Consider the following 18,343-nt stretch of genomic DNA (forward strand, 5'->3'; position numbering starts at 1 on the left):
TATCTAATCTATCCAACACATTTTGGAGCCAGTCAATCACTCCAAAACTATAAGTTAGAACAGGAAGAGCGAATTGGTTTATAGTTTGGATTTTGTTACTAGATGGCATTGTTGTTTTTAAGATTAATTTAAGTCTTCTAAAGTATTCCCTGCTAAGTTTTATTCACACTTGTTCATGTTTTATTGTTGATCCTTCATCAGTTCCCAAATATGTATACACTCCCTCTTGTTCAATTTATTTTATATCACACTCATGTCCCAAACTGATGTTTTCTTGGTGCTGCAGTTTTCCTGCTTTAAAGGTTGCTTTTGCACATTTATCAAGAACAAATGACATTCTTATATCATCTGAAAAAGTTTTGACAACTTGCAGTTGTGCTTTCAGTTTCTCATCTGATGAGCTACACAGTTTTAAATCATCGACAAAGAGAAGATAAGAAGTCTTTACACTTTGTTGTTTTCTAGGAGCCAAATTATAGCCATAGTTTAAGCTGTTAAGTAGAGAGCCTAATGGGTTAAGGGCAAGGCAGAATAGCAGTGGTGACAGTCACCCTGGAATATCCCCCTTTGAATTTTTATCCCTGGAAAAATAATTTGTCCTTTATCATGGCTTAATTGCAAAGTGGTCTGCCACTGTTTCATGGTCACTGTAATGTAGTTGATCAGTGTAGAGTGTATCTAATGCACTTTTAAGCACTCTTTTATCCATGAATGTGGGATACTATCTAATGCTTTTTTGTAGTCAATCCATGCCATACTTAGATTCGTCCCCTTTTTACAGTTCTCCACTATGACTTTATTTAACAACAAATGATCCTTTGTTCCACAGGAGTTTCTTTTATTGCCCTTTTGTTCTACTACCATAATTGATTTTTCTTCTAAATGACTATAGACTCTGTCGACATCAATTCCCATGTATAGTGTATACGTAGTTGGAAGGCAAGTTAGTGGTCTATAATTTTTAGGATAGCTTGCAGGTTCGCTCTTAAGTAAGATCACTGTTTTTCCTGTTGTTAGCCAGGTTGGTCTCTGTTCAGGGTGCACAAATAAATAGTTCTTACTCGTAGCTAAATCTTTGTGGAAAGATGTTAATACTTTTAAAAAGAAGTTAGGTACTGCATCTGGGCCTGGGGTTTTCCAATTTGAGGCTTTTCTTAACTTTGTTTCAATGTTTCTGGCTGTTACTTCATCCTATTTTATATCCTGTACCTTTAAACTTCTTATTCTTTCTTTTACTTCTTCTATCCATTTAGCATCTTTGTTATGTTCCACAGGATCATCTTTGTTATGTTCCACAGGATCTTTATAGATACTTCTCCAATTTGTATCTATTTCTCCTTTTTTTGGTGGTGTTTGAATTCCTTTTACCTTGTTTCCCAATTCGCTATAAAACTTTTTTGGGTCATCAAATTGCTTATTTTGTACTTTTCCTTTCTATTTATCTTAGTATCTTCTAAGTTTTTCCACCTGTGCTGAGATTTTTAGTTTATTTGTGATAGTACATGATAGATCCTGGTCTGTTCTAATACTGTGCATTGCTTTTATCACATTTATCTTTCTTAGTTTTTTTTATCTGTTCCCTCTTCTATAGTCTTCTAACAGTCACACTTCTTGTCTTAACTGCTTTACAGTTTTCACTATTCGATATTTCCATGATGGTATTCGATTTCTCCCCTTCCTTTCCCTCATTACCCTGTGTTCTTGTGGTAGAAATTTATCAGTCATTAATTTAGATGCACAGTAATATATCTTGTTTACTTCTGTTATATCTCTTGGATCTCTATGAACAGTCCTAATCACTGTGTTCATTTGTTTTATCAGACTTCTGACTTTTGGGGGTTTATTGACCTTCTGCAGTTTATTTTGTTCACTGATCTTGATACATCTGTCTATGTCTATTAAATCAAACAGCTCTTCTCTTAGCTCATTTTCTTCCAGACTGAGGACACATCCTTTGTTTTCCATTCCCTGCGGGCATTCTATAGAAAGTTCTATAGCATCTTCCTGTGGCACTTTCTCTTCAATTTCATCCTGTGCCATCTGTTGCTTGTCATATGGGAACTCATTGAACTATCACACCTCAACACTGGCTGCATCAGAGTTTCCACAGTTTCCTGTTCCTTCCCTTGCTGTCTAGCTTCAAGTGAACGTTTATGCTGGTTTCCTGTGGAAGGCTCCACATTATCTTCATAACTGACAAATTGCTTCCTGTTCCACTGGTTTCCGATTAATTTGGATAACTATTGCTCTATCCTGTTGTGGTACTCACTGAAACCTTCACTTCACTGGTGCTCCATAACCTCAATTTCTATTTCTCTAACTTCTCCATTACTAATCTCCTTTTCTACTTTTCCTCTTTGTCTTCTTGTTTTTTGTATTGAAAAGTATTCCATGTCCGGATTCCTTTGCCTGTATTTCTCTTCAAATATCTTTGGTGTTGCTATTCTCATATTAGTTAATTTTGCTTTCTCCTTTGCATAAATATTACACCATATTAAATCTCTTTTCCTTTCCCATGTCCATATTTCTTCTTCAGATGTTTCCTGATCTTCCTGCTTCTCCTTACTTTGGGGACTCATTCCCTCATGCTGTGATGTAACCTGTGTTAGACCTTCTACACCAAATCCTTCACTTTGCAGGCACTCCATAACTTCAACTTCTATTTTTTTAACTTCTACTTTACTAATCTTTTCTACATTCCAGCTTTGTGATATTTTTTTATTGTGAAACTTTCCATATCCAGATGCCTTTGCCTATATTTCTTCTTTGAATATCTTTATGCCTGCCTTCTTTACATTGATTAATTTGGCTTTTTCCTTTACATAAATATAGCACCATATCAAATCTCTCTTTCGTTCCCATGTCCATATTTTTTTTTATACTTTTCAAATATTTCTTGGTTTTGTTGTTTATATTTTTGCACTTCCTCAGATGCTTCTTTTTCCAAACAGATCAACATTTCTTGATCTATATACTGTTTTTCACAGATCTGTTGCATTAATGAACGCAAATTTTCATTTGAAACTTCTGACAGTTTTTCTTGTGGAAGTATTTTTCTTTCCTCTAATTTCTCTCAACCATTTTGTATATATTGTCTCTGGAAATTCTGGGCTTTTTGCAGAATAGTAACAATACATAATTTCTTTCTTATCCTCAGTAGTCCACAATATCGTTTTTATGGCTCTTCTTTGGCCTATCAGTTTTTGTGATTTTTGCGGACTGCTACTTCCTTCTACATTGGGGGGCATCCTTCCTGGGCCTGGCCTGCCCCCATCGTAGGAATATTTCTGTATTTTGAGGATTCTACACTATCATTTTTTCCAGTCCTGTCACCAATGTGCCTAACCGGATTGGACACATTTTTATCCTGGGTCTTGTGCACCCAGCTAACTCTTTTAATTTTTGACCTACTTCTGTCCATGATATATGCTACATAAATACAGTCTATATATCAGTGTTGCCTTGGCGAGAGTTTGTAGAAAACAGGGCCCACCTCGTGAAAGCACTCACCAAGACTTGAGGATGAATTCAATTTCAGCACTACTACACTCCTTTGCTTACTGACTTTTCATCTCTCCATTCGGACCTCAGCATCGTTATGAAACAATAACTAGCTAAAGGGTATCAGCAAAGAAATGTGATCTAAATACCTGCATATCATATCAACATAACAGGTCTTCATGAAATAGTAATGCCAAGAACCATTTCTCATTTTATTGACTTTTCTTTATTTATTTTACTGTTTAACAAATGATTATACAGATAAAGGTAAAACAACGATAAAGATGTTCTCCTTTACCAATACCAAATACACAAAGTAAATGCTTTCAGGTTAAGTAGTTGTACTTCATTAGAATGTACGGTCTGGTTTTTAAAGATGCTTGCCCATTAAAATAAGCATATTCGATTTTTCACCGTCAGACATGTTAACTTATTCCTTTGCTCAGGGTGGATGTTTGTTAACTGTGTACATTTTTAACTTGCAGTGACTTGCCTTCCTAAATACAAAAATCACAGTGAAAAGCAGTTCAGCACTGTGTGGCCATCTGTGTTCTCCCATGATTCTGCAGCTCATTCATCTACCAGACTCAGTGTCAGAACACAATGTAAACAAAAAATCCCCCTTAGTCCAGAACTTCCATTTAAATACATCTCATATTTTACATTGTTTTACTTTCTGCAATAGATCATTTGTTATCCCAAAAAGTACAGTTTTAAGAAAGGCAATGTTGGAGGAAGACTTTGCTTTTTTTTTCCCTTATTGACCTTTTATCATCTTTTGCAGTAGAATGGAACTTCAAAAATATTTAGCAGCAAGAACCCAACAGGGAGATAATTAGAAGTTATGTACTCACCATAACGTTCCATCTGAGTAGGTAGTTCATTTGCCTGCAACCTGTGGGTTACGGATCCGATATCGGATCTGAGCCGGCAACTTGTTTCAAGCTAATGGATCCGAGCTCCTAGCTCCTCCCTTCACCCATAATCCCCTGCTAACCCTCCATGACCTCAGATCGAGTTTGCCCCTCAATATATATCCAACAAAGGATATCTAACAACTAGTAGATCCGAAGAAGGTCAGGGGGAAGGAGGGGGGGATGGTTGCAGACAAATGAACTACCTACTCAGATGGAACGTTATGGTGAGTACATAACTTCTAAATCTGAAGTAGGATGTTCATTTGTCAGCAACCTGTGGGACAGAGTCCCCAGCTACCTGCACCTTGGGTGGCCATCATGGAAGGATATTACGGCACCGAGAGCCAAAGGATGCTCTCCCTCTAGAAAGCAGGTCTAGCTTGTAGTGGTTAATAAAGGTATGAGATGAAGCCCAAGTGGCTGCAGAACAAATATCATCCAATGGGACTCTAGACTTGAAGGCCGCAGAAGTAGAAATGGAGCGGGTGGAATGAGCACGAACTCCTTCTGGTGCGGGTCTACCCGAGGCTTGATACGCCAGTAGGATACATTGGGAAATCCAGTGAGATAAAGATACTTTAGAGATAGCTTTCTCCAAGTTAAATTTGGCAAAGGAAACGAACAGCTGGTCAGATTGTCTATGGCCAGCTGTCCTATGAGTATAAAAATGAAGCTGCCTATGAACATCCAATGAGTGCAGCTTGTACTCTCCCTTATTCTGATATTTAGGGAAGAAAACCGGTAAATTTATGGATTGATTTATGTTGGTTTCTGATGCTATCTTGGGAAGAAAGGAGGGATTGATCCTGAGGTACACTCTATCTGGGTGAAAGATCAGGTAAGGAGGCTTCACAGAGAGAGCCTGAAGCTCCGACACTCTTTTCGCTGAAGTAATGGCTACAAGGAATGCTGTTTTCCATGACAAGAATTTGAGATCTACTGAAGCAGCGGGTTCAAAGGGTGGAGCAGTCAAGGCTTGAAGAACTAATGTAAGATCCCAGGTGCGGCTTCTTTACAGGAGGTCTAAGTAAAAAGGTGCCCTTGAGAAAGGTTTTACACAATTTGGCCGACATCAAGGGCCCTGTATCATGTCCCACATGGTAATGAGATATGGCTGCCAATTGCACTTTGACAGTTGAACAACTAGCGCCTTCCTGAAAGAGTTCAGTTAGGAAGTCTAATATGGATGGAAGAGGAGCTGTAAAGGGATCTAGATCATGGTGCTCCACCCAGATGGAAAAACGTTTCCATTTACTGTGATACACTTTCCTGGTGGAGGGCTTATGCGCTGCCACGAGGATGGCTTTGACTGGTGAAGAGATACCGGGAGTCCTAACTAGGAGTGGAACTGGAGCAACCAAGCTGTCAGTTTCAGATTGTCCAGGTTTGGAGTTGGCAAGTCCAACGGATGGGAGATGAGATCCGGAATGGGATCTAGAATCCAAGGGGGATTCACAAGGTGAGACCACAGGTAAGGGAACCAAATTTGCCGAGGCCAGAATGGGGCAATGAGAATCATCTTGCTCCCCAACCGTGAGGCTTTCTGTAAGAGTTGTATCATCATTGGTAGAGGAGGATAGGCATAGAGTAGACCGGGTGGCCAAGCATGCACCAGAGCGTCTCTTGGAGTTTCCCCTGGAGGGGGGATTAGAGCGAAGAAATTGTCGCATTTGGTGTTTGATGGAGATGCAAAAAGATCGCAGCAGGGTCACCCCCATGTTGCGAATATCTGCTTCGCTACTAGAGGATTGAGAGACCAATCGTACGGGGTAAGAAGGGTGTGGCTGAGCTTGTCCGCTAGGATGTTGGTCCTCCCCGGAATGTGCGTTGCAATCAGAAAGCGGTTGGTGGAGATCGCCCATTCCCACACTCTCATGTCTTCGCGGCATAGAGTGTAAGATCTGGTTCCCCCCTGTTTGTTGATATACCAGACCACCGACATGTTGTCCGACTGAATTGCAATCGTTCCTGTGGGGAGGAAGCTCTGAAGTGCTTGCAATGCCAACAGCACCGCTCTCATCTCCAGAACATTGATATGCAGGGAGGTCTCTGTATCGTTCCACGTGCCTTGGGCTGTCCTGCCTGAATAATGCCCCCCCCCACCTGAGGCGGGAAGCGTCCGTGGTCACCGTGGCGATAGGGGGAGAGGTGCAGAAGGGACGGCCCGTATGGAAGTTCGATGCTTGGAGCCACCATAGTAGCGCCCTCTTGCAAGCCTTGCTGATAGCAATGGGATGGTGGAGAGGAAGGGATAGGAAGGACCATTGCACTAACAGAGTCCATTGCAGTACTCGCATGTTCAAACAGGCACATGGAAGGAGTGTAATTGCTGCTGCCATGCAGCCTAGTGCCCTGAGGACCAATTCCGCTGGTGAAGCCTCTGAATGAAGGATAGCCCGCACATGAAGTTGTAGGTTCCGGATTCTCTCGGAAGTTAGGAAGGCTCGCAAATCTCTGGTGTCTATTCTGGCACCTATGAATTCTATGACCTGCATCGGAGCCAGTAGAGATTTGCCGAGGTTGATAGTAATGCCTAGTTGTGGGGCTAGATGGAGAAAGAAGTCTCTGGCTGAGCAAAGTAGATGCCTTGTTGGTGCAGTCAGGAGCCAGTCATCCAGGTACGGAAAGACCTGTATTCCCTGGAGTCTCAGGTGGGCTGCAATCACTGCTAACACCTTGGTGAACACCCTGGGGGCTGTGGTGAGACCAAAGGGAAAGACCCTGAACTGGTAGTGACTGGCCCCCAGCCGGAAGCGAAGGAACCTCCTGGATCGTTTGTCCATTAAGATGTGGTAGTACGCATCCTTGAGGTCTATAGAGCACATCGAATCGTTTTCCCTCAAAAGGGGGAGGATAGATTGAAGAGTAACCATTCAGAATTTTTCCTTGGTTACTGACAGGTTCAAGCAGGAAAGGTCTAGGATGGGTCTCAAGTCCCCAGTCTTTTTTGGCACCAAAAAGAACCTGGAGTAGAACCCTAATCTGAGCTGGTCTTGGGGGACGGGCTGGATGGCTCTTTTTCTTAGCAGCTGCTGTATTTCTGCGGCTGCGGCCTCCCTCTGATCGGGTGGTACATCGGGGAGGTTCTTGGATTGGGGGACATTAAGTATTGGTATTTTGTACCCTCTGGATATGATGCGAAGCACCCAGCGGTCTGTTGTGATGGACTCCCATGCCGCTAGGTGCTCCGAAAAACACCCCCTGACTGCCTCCAGAGTGGAGCAGTCGGGCAACCCCTCAGGGCTGCTGCGCAGGCCGCTCTGAGAAAGGTTCTCTGGACCCAAAGTTTCTTGGAGCCCCTCTGCCCCTGGGGCGACGTCCTCCCTGTCCACCTCTGCCACGGTAGGACTGATTGTCTGGAGCTGGTTGAGAATGTTGTGATTTCCGGAACCACATCTTCTTCTGACCCTTTTGGTTCCTCAAAAAGGACTGCTGGGGAGCAGAGAAGCAGACTCCGATGGCAGACAATGTTTTCCCGTCCTTCTCGCTCTGGACAAGTGTCTCGCGAACTGTTTTGCCAAATAGGGCAGAACCATCAAAAGGGGAGTTCGCGAAGGACGCTTTAAAGGGCTCCGTAAAATCGCAATGATGGAGCCAGGCCTGACGTCTCATGACTAGGCCTGCTCCGCTAGCCCTAGTGGCTCCCTCTGTGGCGTGGGACAACAGCCGCATAGAGGTGTTTGAAATCGATCTCAGAGTGGCCATTCGGGTGGAGTACAATTGTTTGTCCTCCTCCGACATGGACTCAGGGGGGGATGCAGCGTATTCTTTGACAAAATCCCACTGCATCCTGATGACATGTGCCATATAGTTCAGAGACCTTACCGAGAAGGTCACTGAACTAAGGACTCGCTTCCCTAAGCGATCCATCAAACGGGACTCTTTGGTGGATGGACTGAGGGACTCTCCTGAGCCAATTCCCTCTTTGTGGCTGCCGCCGTCAACATGGCATCTACGGCGGGGGCCCCTTACTCCAATGTGATCAGTCTGAGGGGGGGCTAAGAATCCTATCCGGGCACTTCAGTACTGGCTCCACGGTGTCCGGATCCTTCCACGCCCTGGTGGTAATGAGGTCCACCAGGGGGTCGGCTGGAGGGGACACCCAAGAGGTAGACGGGCCTGCCTCGAACGCCTCCAGAAACACAGACTCGTCAGAGGAAGACTTGGGGGCAGACCACCCACCTCTGATTCTCAGCATCTCCATGATGTCTCCAAAGGGGACATCCTCAGGGGGCGATCTTAGGTTCATAGGTTCATAGGTTCATACTAGGCTATCTGCCCGAGGGCATTTACAAGCCTAGCCCATCGTTTTGTGGCTTACGCCACCCCTTTAGTATGGGGAACTATACCCATTATTTTGCTGTGCCTCTGTCGAGCAGTGACACTGAGATAATCCCTGGGGTATATCTGCGATCTCCCATCCATTGGTCAAGATTTCTCTTGAACAAGGCCAGCGAGGTGCTCTGCCTCACATGTACCGGGATTTTGTTCCACAGCATAGGGAGTCTTTGGGTGATGAATCTATCCCTCCAGCAGGTCCTATTAATAGCCGTGTCGAGGTTTAAGTCTCCCGCCCTTGTGGCTCTGATGGATCTAGATTTTTTGAGGTGAAGCATATTCATCAAATCTGGGTTTGACATGGCCTTGTATGTTAGGCAAAGGTCACCTCTGAGCAAGCGTGGCGACTGCATAGAGCTGGAGTTCTTTCAGTCGGGCAGCATAGGATAGATTTTTGAGACCCTTTATCCTCTTGGTGAGGAACTTTTGTGGCCTCTCCAGCTGCTGCAAGTGTCGGGTGAGATACATTCGAATGGGGCATTGTACTCAATCATTGGTCTGATGAGTGATGAGTAAAGGGAGACTATAACCTCCCTTGATCTAGATGAGAATCCCTTCATGATAAGGTGGGCAATGTAGAAGGTCTTCCTAACTACTTTAGCTACATGGGTGTCGAATGACAGACTACTATCAACCTGGGTCCCCAGGTCCCTGATAACTTCTTCTGTGCTCAGTGGATTGCCACCTATTTGGTAGCTAGGGTAACCTTGTTTTTCCCGAAGGGTATGACTATGCATTTTTGGCATTTAACTTTAGGCCGTGGCTCTGGCACCAGTTATCCGTTTCTGTGAGACCCTTCTGAAGGATATCTGTGTCAGATGTGTTTTCTACTATGGCGCCCAGTTTGCAGTCATCTGCAAACTTTGTCAGCTCATAACCCTCCTGTGTTTGCTTGTACTTGGAAAAGTAGATGCCAAACAAGAGTGGGCCCAGGACTGAGCCCTGTGGGACACCACTTGTGACAGGCTTTGAGTCTGACATGGCGCCAGCAACTCTGACCCTGTGGGTTCTGTCACTCAGCCAGTTTGCAACCCATCTTGTGATGTATGGGTTAACATTTAAGCTGATGAGTTTTTCAATGATACCCGAGTGGGGTATTGTATCGAAGGCCTTAGCCAGATCGAGGTAGGCTGTATGGACTGCCTTTCCCTCATCAATGGCTTTGGTGACTGTTTTGAAAAAGTCAACCAAGTTTAAAAGGCATGATCTGCCTTTGACAAAGCCAAACTGGGTTGGATCCAAAGTCTGCAAATTCCCTATGTCTTTATTTATGAGGTCCATTATGATCCTCTCCATGGCTTTGCAGATAAGGCTTGTCAAGCTAATGGGCGGTAATTTCCAGGGTCGGTGGAGGCACCGCCTTTGTGAAGTGGGACCACAGTTGCAGTGCGCCACTCCTGGGTGCGTATCCAGAGGTAAGACTTTGATTAAACAGCTGTCCTAGCTGTGGGTTTAATTCCTCATTGAGTTCGTGGAGCACACAGCCGGGGACACCATCAGGTCCCATGGATGCTGTGTTTTTGCTTTGGAGAGAGCAGTTCTCACTTGGGCTGGAGATGTTTGGGGGCTGCAATCGTTTGGTATAGATATCTCTCCTTTGGGGAGGGGAGAAGTTTGCACTGAACCTGTCAGCCAGTATGTTGGCAATGTCTGTAGGATCAGTAATCTTCACATCATTTTGAACTAGTTCTGAGCATATCTGGGAGTTTCCTCCTAGGTTTCTAACATAGCTAAAGAAGGCCTTATGATTGTCTTTTGAGTCTTTAGCTATTTTTCTCTCGAAATTTGCTTTGGATGATTTTATGAGAGCTCTTAGTTTTTACTTATAGTGATCAAGGGTGTCTTACCTTTTAAGGATTTTGCTCTATCTCGTAGTAGCTTCCTCCTTTTGTTGTAGAGTTTGTTTATGGCTGGGGTCCACCAGACTGGCGCTTGCCTTTGGTACAAAGAGTCTTTGTTTTGCTTGGGATTGCCTTATCCATGCAGTCCTGCAGGCGCTGGTAGAAGGCATTTGTAAGTGATTCAGCGGCTTGAGTACTGTTTTCCGCCGGCTCGGCGGCCTTAAAGGAGATCACACTAGTCTTTAGAAGTGTGAAGTCGGCTTTTGAGAAGTTCTTTACTGTGGTCTTTTTATTTCGTGGGGGTGGGATGAGGACCTCCAGCGAGATTAGTTTGTGATCTGATCTCACCAGTGAGGGGTATACTTCGGTGTTGAACATTGTGCTCCCATGTTCGTGATGATGAGATCAAGTATGTTATCTCCTCTTGTGGGAATGGTGACTAGTTGTTCCATGGCATTTGAGTTTATGAATTCCAGGAACTTTTGGGCTAGGGTGTTTGGGCTTGAGTAGTGTTCCCAGTCTATATTTGGGTAATTGAAGTCACCTAGTATGATGGTGTTTGGTGATACATTTATCCCCTCTAGTGTTTTCAGGAAGGCCATGTGAGGTTCCTGAGTTTGTGAGGGTGGCCTGTAACATGCTACAATTTGCAGAGCAGTCTTGCCTACGGTTAATTGCACCTGGATGGTCTCCGATGCATCATGCGTTGCCACCGGTCTTGAGGTGTGGGTGTCCTTGATGAATATGGATACCCCCCCTCCTTTCTTGGTATTTTCCTGATTTTGGGGCCGGAACGCATGATATGAGGTAAAACCTGATAGCGCTGGGGTGCTCTCAGGAGCCTTGAACCAGGTTTCTGTCACAGCACAGACATCGATGTTCTCCATACTGAGAAGGGCCTCGAGTGCGTGCATTTTGAGATTTAGACTTCTGGCATTGAGCAGCATTACCCTTAGTTTTTTCCTTTTTGTGTTCTAGGGTGGTAGGTTTAGAATTTGAGCCTTGCCTAAAAAGGCACTATGGGGTGGCAAGAGCCTTTGCCAATATCCGGAATCCCAGGGTGACAGGTGCAAGCCGTCCCTTGAAGCAGCGTGGCTTGTCCAGCATGTCATCCCAGGCAGACAGATACTGGATCCCCTTTGAATGACACCAGTGTTTAAGCCAATTGTTAAAGCTGATCATCTTATCTCTGTATTGTGGCATCATTCTTGGTGAAGGTAGGATACTGCTCAAGGTCAGGGTCATACCTGCCTGGGCTACATAATCAGAGAGCTCCTCAATGTCTCTTTTCATGTAGTCCAAGGAGGTGCGTCTCAGGTCGTTTACACCAGCGTGGACAATGACTGAGTCATATTTGTACCTGCTGTTGAGAGACCTGAGTGCTTGCGTTATGTGGCGGATTCTAGCGCCCGACAGACAGCTTACTGTGACCTCTCCTTACTCAGTCTGGTGAGCGGGACGTCAGTGTGTCTGACTATGGAGTCACCAATGACTAGTGTGTCTGGCATTGTGTTTGGCCTTAAGGGCTGTGACTGTTTGACACTCTGACTGTGAGGTCTATGTGTTGCAGGTGTTGTGTTCTGAGGTGGTGGTTGTTTGGGTGTCTGCTTTGGTGGCCTCTGCTGTTTTGGTAGATTTTTGATCAGAGCCTCGAGTATGTCTTTGTGTGTTTATGTGTATGATTTGAGGTTGTAATGGTACTATGTGAGACTGGGTCTATAGTGTGTGTGGTAACCTTCTCCTCCTGACTGGTCTTGCCAGTCCTATGTTGAGAGAGCTCAGCCTCCAGTTTGGCCGTATAGTTGCATCTCTCGCATGTATTTGTGTTTTGTGGGAGGAGGAGAGGGTTGTCTGTGTACATGAGGCAATTGTAACATTGCCTCAATATTCCCAGGTTCACCAGCTGAGCAGGAGAGGACACTAGCAACTGATCCCTCGACATGCTAGAAGGATAGACAAAAAACTTTAAAAAAGATACCGGGGGATGTGGGTGACCGAGAAATGAGGGGTTGCCTTTTTGGGGTGCTATCTATAAGAGTGCCGTATCAAGGTAATAAGTACTGTAGGAGCAAGTGCTAGGTTTAACAGATAGAGAATAGTCTACTTAGAGTCAAGTAGAGATGATCTTTTTAGTTATAGGATACGCTGATTAGATCAGTAGTATAGGTCGAGGAAGGTCGTTTCAAGGGAAAATTTGAAGAGTGGACTTTAGGTAGCCCGAATAGTTTAAACCTGCTTAACCGGAGCTGCCCTAGTGTGCAACAGTGGCAACTCCGTGCTAAATCGCGCTAATGTGCGCTAAAGCGTGCTTTATAGCAGGGGGCTGGAAAAGACAGGAAATGACCCAAAATGGCCAATAAACTACAAGTTACTGCCTTAAACCACTCCTCTGAGGACAAACAGGCAGCTCAGTACTCCCTACTCCCACTAGTGAGTAAAGAAACTACCCCTTGACCAAACAAGGAAAATGGAGAAAACAGGAACCAAGACAAAGCCCAGGGATCAGCAAAATCTGGTCTCTGGAACACTAGTTAGGAAAGTATGGAAAGCAAGGATATTTTTTTTGTTTTTCAAGTTTTTACAGAAAAGCAGAAAACACAATAAATGCTATGATTTTCGATTAAATGCTATCAAAAGCTAGTACACTTGAGTGTATTAGCCTGTAGTTTAACTTTTAGGCAAAACTTAAACTAGCAAGTGCAGTAAACAGTTTTAGCTTATAAACACAGAAAAAACAGTGCAAACTTTGATAAAATAAGCAGAAACAGTAGTCGAAAGGCACAAAAAGTCGAAAAAAGCCAAGAAAAATACTTAAAATCTGGAAAGGTAGTCTTTTCTGGTCTCTGCTGCTAGAGGAACACTGCTGGCCACCACGAGGAGCTGTGCTGAGCCTTCCCCTTCCTCCAAGTCCGTGTCCTCGGTTAAGGACTCAGGGGAGTCCATGTGCCTCCTTTTGCACTTATGCCTGCGGGGAGCTTCCTCGGGGGGACTGTCCGAGGAGGCCTCGCCAGCAACATCTTGTTCCAATGGAACCATCTGTGACATCGAAGCAGGCTGTCCCTTTGGCTGGGTGATGGAAGCCTGGCCCAGCAGAAAGGGAGTGCAGGGAGGAGTCGATGCAAGGACCGAGGGTCCGGATGCTCTCAACAGAGCCCTCTCCACAACATCGAAGGCCGAGGGAGAGCCACTCTCCAATGGATCCGAAAGTCAGCTCCCACTCGGATCCCATGAAGGGATTGGAGCCGGCGCCGAGACCATCGGATCTGAGGGACCAGTGTGCTCCAACCTGGACGGAGCTGAAGGCACACTGAATCCCCCGGATCTGAAGCTCGGACCAAGGCTCCGAGAGGTCGGATCCGACAGGCTCGAGGGCAGGGCCGGATCCGAAGTACCAAGTACTGTCGGTGCCGACCCACCCCCGGCTCCAAGGCTGCTCAGCTCCGAACACTCCGAACCCGGGTAGCGGGTCGGAGAAGGAGCAATTGGGCGGAAAAAAGGTGTCGAGCTCCCCCCCTGAGGGAGGGAGGCAAGAGCACTCCCATCTGCAGCTGGGCCTGGATGAATCTTCACATCATCTGGTCCAAGTCTGCATCGGATAAATTGAAAGTAGATATCGAGGAGGCCACCGAGGCAGGCCTGGAATGCCGCCTCGATGACCTCGACGGAGATCGGGTTTCCTCCTCCTCGGGCCCCGGGGAGAAACAAGGGGATCGGAGCCGAGGAGGAGGAGACCTAGAAGCAGTGGAGGGTGAAGCCCGCTTAGCTGGCGGGGCCAGAACGGTGGTCTCAGCCCGCCGCTTGTGGTACTTCGCCCTCCGTTTCTCCCTCCTGGCCTCCCTGCCCTCCGACACTTTAGCGGGAGTTTGAGTCCCGGACGGAGGCAGGGGGGCAGGAGTGGCAGCGACCACAGGCTGTGGTGGAGCCACGGGAGCAGCAGAGGTAGCGGAGGCCGAAGCTGAATCTGGGGGTAAAAGTCCCGCCAGGACCAGCTTCGACCTCCGCTCTTTCAGTGCCCTGGGGTTGAACGATACATTTGGAAAATATGGCTTTTGGGGCCTCAGCCATTCCTTTTTTTTTTTCTTTAAGAAAAAGAAAAGCAACTACACACACACACAGGCCCCAAAAGAAACGCAACACACACTCACATACTAACGACCAGCGAAGGGAGGGTAACTAATAACTAAGTAACTAAGATAAAAAAATAAGGAACCTAACACTTACACACTTTAAAAAGATTAATTTTAACTAAAAAAGAAATTTCTGACAAGAAGTACTTTGAAAAAGTAACTTTTTTTCACTTATCTGACGAGCTCAACAAGGATCCAGCCATCCACAAGCGCGGCAAACTAGATCTGAGGTCATGGAGGGTTAGCAGGAGATTATGGGTAAAGGGAGGAGCTAGGAGCTCAGATCCATTAGCTTGAAACAAGTTGCCGGCTCGGATCTGATATCGGATCCGTAACCCACAGGTTGCTGACAAATGAACATCCTACTTCAGATTCTATGTTTTTGGTTACACACCATTTTCTTGGAAGGAAGAGTAACTCATTGGTTGACCACAAGACGTATTGCAGCACTGAAATACAATACAATCTCTCTTTTTTCACATCAATACCAAATAATAATCCTCATAAGCTACCCACCCAACTCCCGAGTTCAGTTCACAAAATGGTACTGGTCAGCAGTAGGCTTACCACTATGTGACAGGACAAGCTAATACATAAAGTAGGTGGAAGAAAAATGAGCAAGTTACTTTCACCTATTCTGGTATTACATCAAGTACACACAGTCATGGTACCTGAAGTTCTGCTTCAGATATCAATACTTTGGTCTGGAAGTCAGCATTTTGTCAGAGCACTGGAAAACTGGCTGGGGAAAGGTGGGAAAGGTGGGCAAGGCATCCTACAAAACAAGCAGAGTCTCAGTAAGGCCCTGGATCAGTACGCAAACTTCATACTAATGTCAACAGATGTTAAGCCAGGAAATGAGGCAAACCACAGCAATGTACAGTATTGTCTTCCACTCACTATAGATTGAAACACCAGAGCAGTGAGTAGATATTCCAAGCAGTCCTTCTCATGGAAGGAAGGTCATAAGAGTATATGGGGACTCTCAGTGGTGGCTGACGCAATCATGCCAACAGGGACCAGCTAAGATGGCAAAAAAACATCTCAAGCAGGCCAAGGGCAAGGAAAGGAATAGAAAAACAAAGAACCATAAGGATCATCTTAACTTTCTTATGTTCATTTTTACATTTTAAAATTAATCTTACCGCATTTGTTTCACATAGTCTGAGCAGAACCGCTGATGCAGCAATGCTGAAGTCCTTGTGCAAAATGCTTTTAGCACCATAATGATCTGCTTCCCACTCTATCCAAAATTCATGCAAAACAGATAAAGTAGTCCACCTGTAAAGACAAATTTCATACTAATCAGCTTAAGATAGACCACAAAATTCCATGTAATATAAGATAGCAATCCTAATGTATCATAAAAAAATACAAAAAGCTTATCATAGGTCCTGGACCAAACCTGAGATCTGGAGATGTTGGGGGGGGGGGTGTACAGCATTCCAAATATATTAACGTACTCTAAGTAGAATAGATGACATCCAGTAGTACAACAGAATAAAGCTTAATACCTATATGAGCAAAATATTTAATAGAACCAGAAGCCAGAGGATAATCTGCAGTATCTTAGGCACAGACAATTGTACTGCAAGGCATAATATACTTCTTAGCACACAAAGCATTCCAGAGTCACAGAAGGAAACAAGAAAATTAACCAAAGGAGGATCTGTAACATAGCCAGACTCACTGTCACTGCTTAAGTACCACTTGACGTTAGAAAAGTCCCAAAGGTTCCTAACCAAGAAGACTATAAGCTTAAAGACCATGAGCTACCAAGAAAGGGTAGAAGCTCTATGCCTTTATGTAGTATCTTTATAGTCTCTTGAGGAGTAATCTCTGCTTCTTCTACCACATCATTTCACCCTGTTATTTTCTGGATACCTGCAAGTCTAACAAAGCCAGAAACACCAAAACAGGGACATATACTCATACCCCTGCAGGTTTAGAAGTGCAAATTACTATCATCCTTCAAGCAGAACCTGTTTGATTGGATGTGTACCCACAACTTTTCCCAAAGACTGACTGGTCTAGCCCTTCTTGAGAAAGGTGGTACAGCCTGAGTGTGAGTATTGGAAAAGTGTTAATGGTGGTGTGTCTAAATTGTCTTGCAATGCCTGTGAATCCTATATATCCTAGGAATCCCAATTAAACTGATATTGTTTTCCTAGTACTTCATACATTAGCTAAATATACTGAGAAAAACTGGAAATTAAGTTTAAAACAGCACCAGAAATATACTACATCCAATACTGGTAAATTAAGCACATATAGGGAAAAAATTAACATGCAAGTTAACCCTGGGGGTAAAGAAGGAAATAATGCAACCCTCTATGTAAATTGGAAGCTCTCCTTATGCATTACACATCAATGGCAGCATAAGTGGGCAGTGGATGATAAAAAGGGGTGTTAGGAGAAAGTCATGAAAAATGAGCAGAAAATGAATGAAGACTGGATGGGACAGCTAGGCAAGCATTTGTTCATAGGTTGGTACTAGGCTATCAGCCCTAGGGCCTATACAAGTCTAGCCATAACAATTCCCTGGCTATTTCTTCCTACACTATTTACTTCCCTGGACCCCTGTCTACTAGAGCGATTGACGTGATCCCCGGGGTGAATTTCCTTTCTCCCATCCAATCATCAAGGTTCGTTTTGAAGAGGGCCAAAGAGGCACTCTGCTTGACATGTATGGGGAATCCATTCCAGAGTCCGAGGAGTCTCTGGGTCAGGAACCTATCCCTCCAGCATGTTTTGTTTATTGCGATGACAAGGTTTAGATCCCTGGAGCGTGTGGCTCTGAGGGATTGGGATTTCTTTAAGTGTAGCATGTCCAACAGCTCTGGGTTTGACATGGCCTTGTAAGTTAAGCAGAGATCACCTCTGAGTAGACGATATGCGACAGAGTATAGTTGGAGCTTTTTAAGGCGGTCAGCGTAGGGCATCTGCTTTAGGCCTGTGATTCTTTTAGTGAGGTATTTCTGCGGTCTTTCCAGTTGTTGCAGGTGTCTTGAGAGGTACATACCGAATGGGACGTTGTATTCTATAATGGGTCTAATGAGGGATGAGTACAGTGGGACAATGACCTCCTTTTTTCTGGATGAAAAGCCCTTAGTGATGAGGTGTGCCACATAGAAGGATTTCCTGACTGTTGTGGCTATGTGGTTATTGAAGGTGAGACCACTGTCCACCTGTGTCCCCAAGTCTCTTCTCACACTTTCGGTGTTTAGTGTATGGCCACCTATATGGTATTTCATGGGCACATGTTTTTTCCCAAAGGGGATAACTATACATTTCTTGACATTGAGCATGAGCCCATGGCTCTGGCACCAAGCATCTGTTCCTGTAAGGCCCTTTTGTAGAGTATCCACATCATTTGGGATTCAGTAATGGCTCCCAGTTTGCAGTCATCTGCGAACTTTGTTAGCCAGAGTCCCTTAATGTTGGCCTGTACTTCAGAGAAGTAGATGCCAAACAAGAAAGGTCCCAGGACTGAACCCTGAGGTACTCCACTTGTCAGTTGTCTGGAGCTGGATTTGGAGTCTGCTACCTTTACAGTGTGGGTTCTATCAGTAAGCCAGTTAGCAACCCATTGGGTGAACGTCGGGATGAATGCCCAGCT

At 44.8% G+C, this 18,343-nt stretch overlaps 1 protein-coding gene across 1 annotated transcript in view; it reads right to left on the reverse strand.

The window, feature by feature from the left end:
* Positions 1-18,343, reverse strand: part of NUDT13 (nudix hydrolase 13) — a 680,399-nt gene that overhangs the window by 593,703 nt on the left and 68,353 nt on the right. Inside the window, exon 2 of the mRNA XM_044056109.1 lies at positions 15,870-16,005. Within this exon, the coding sequence (XP_043912044.1) occupies positions 15,870-15,949 (80 nt within the window). The 5' untranslated portion in view covers positions 15,950-16,005. The remainder of the gene's footprint in view (positions 1-15,869; positions 16,006-18,343) is intronic.

The sequence above is a fragment of the Protopterus annectens genome, chromosome 14.part0, assembly GCF_019279795.1.
Source record: "Protopterus annectens isolate FY-2018-M chromosome 14.part0, PAN1.0, whole genome shotgun sequence".
Lineage (NCBI taxonomy): Eukaryota > Metazoa > Chordata > Ceratodontiformes > Protopteridae > Protopterus > Protopterus annectens.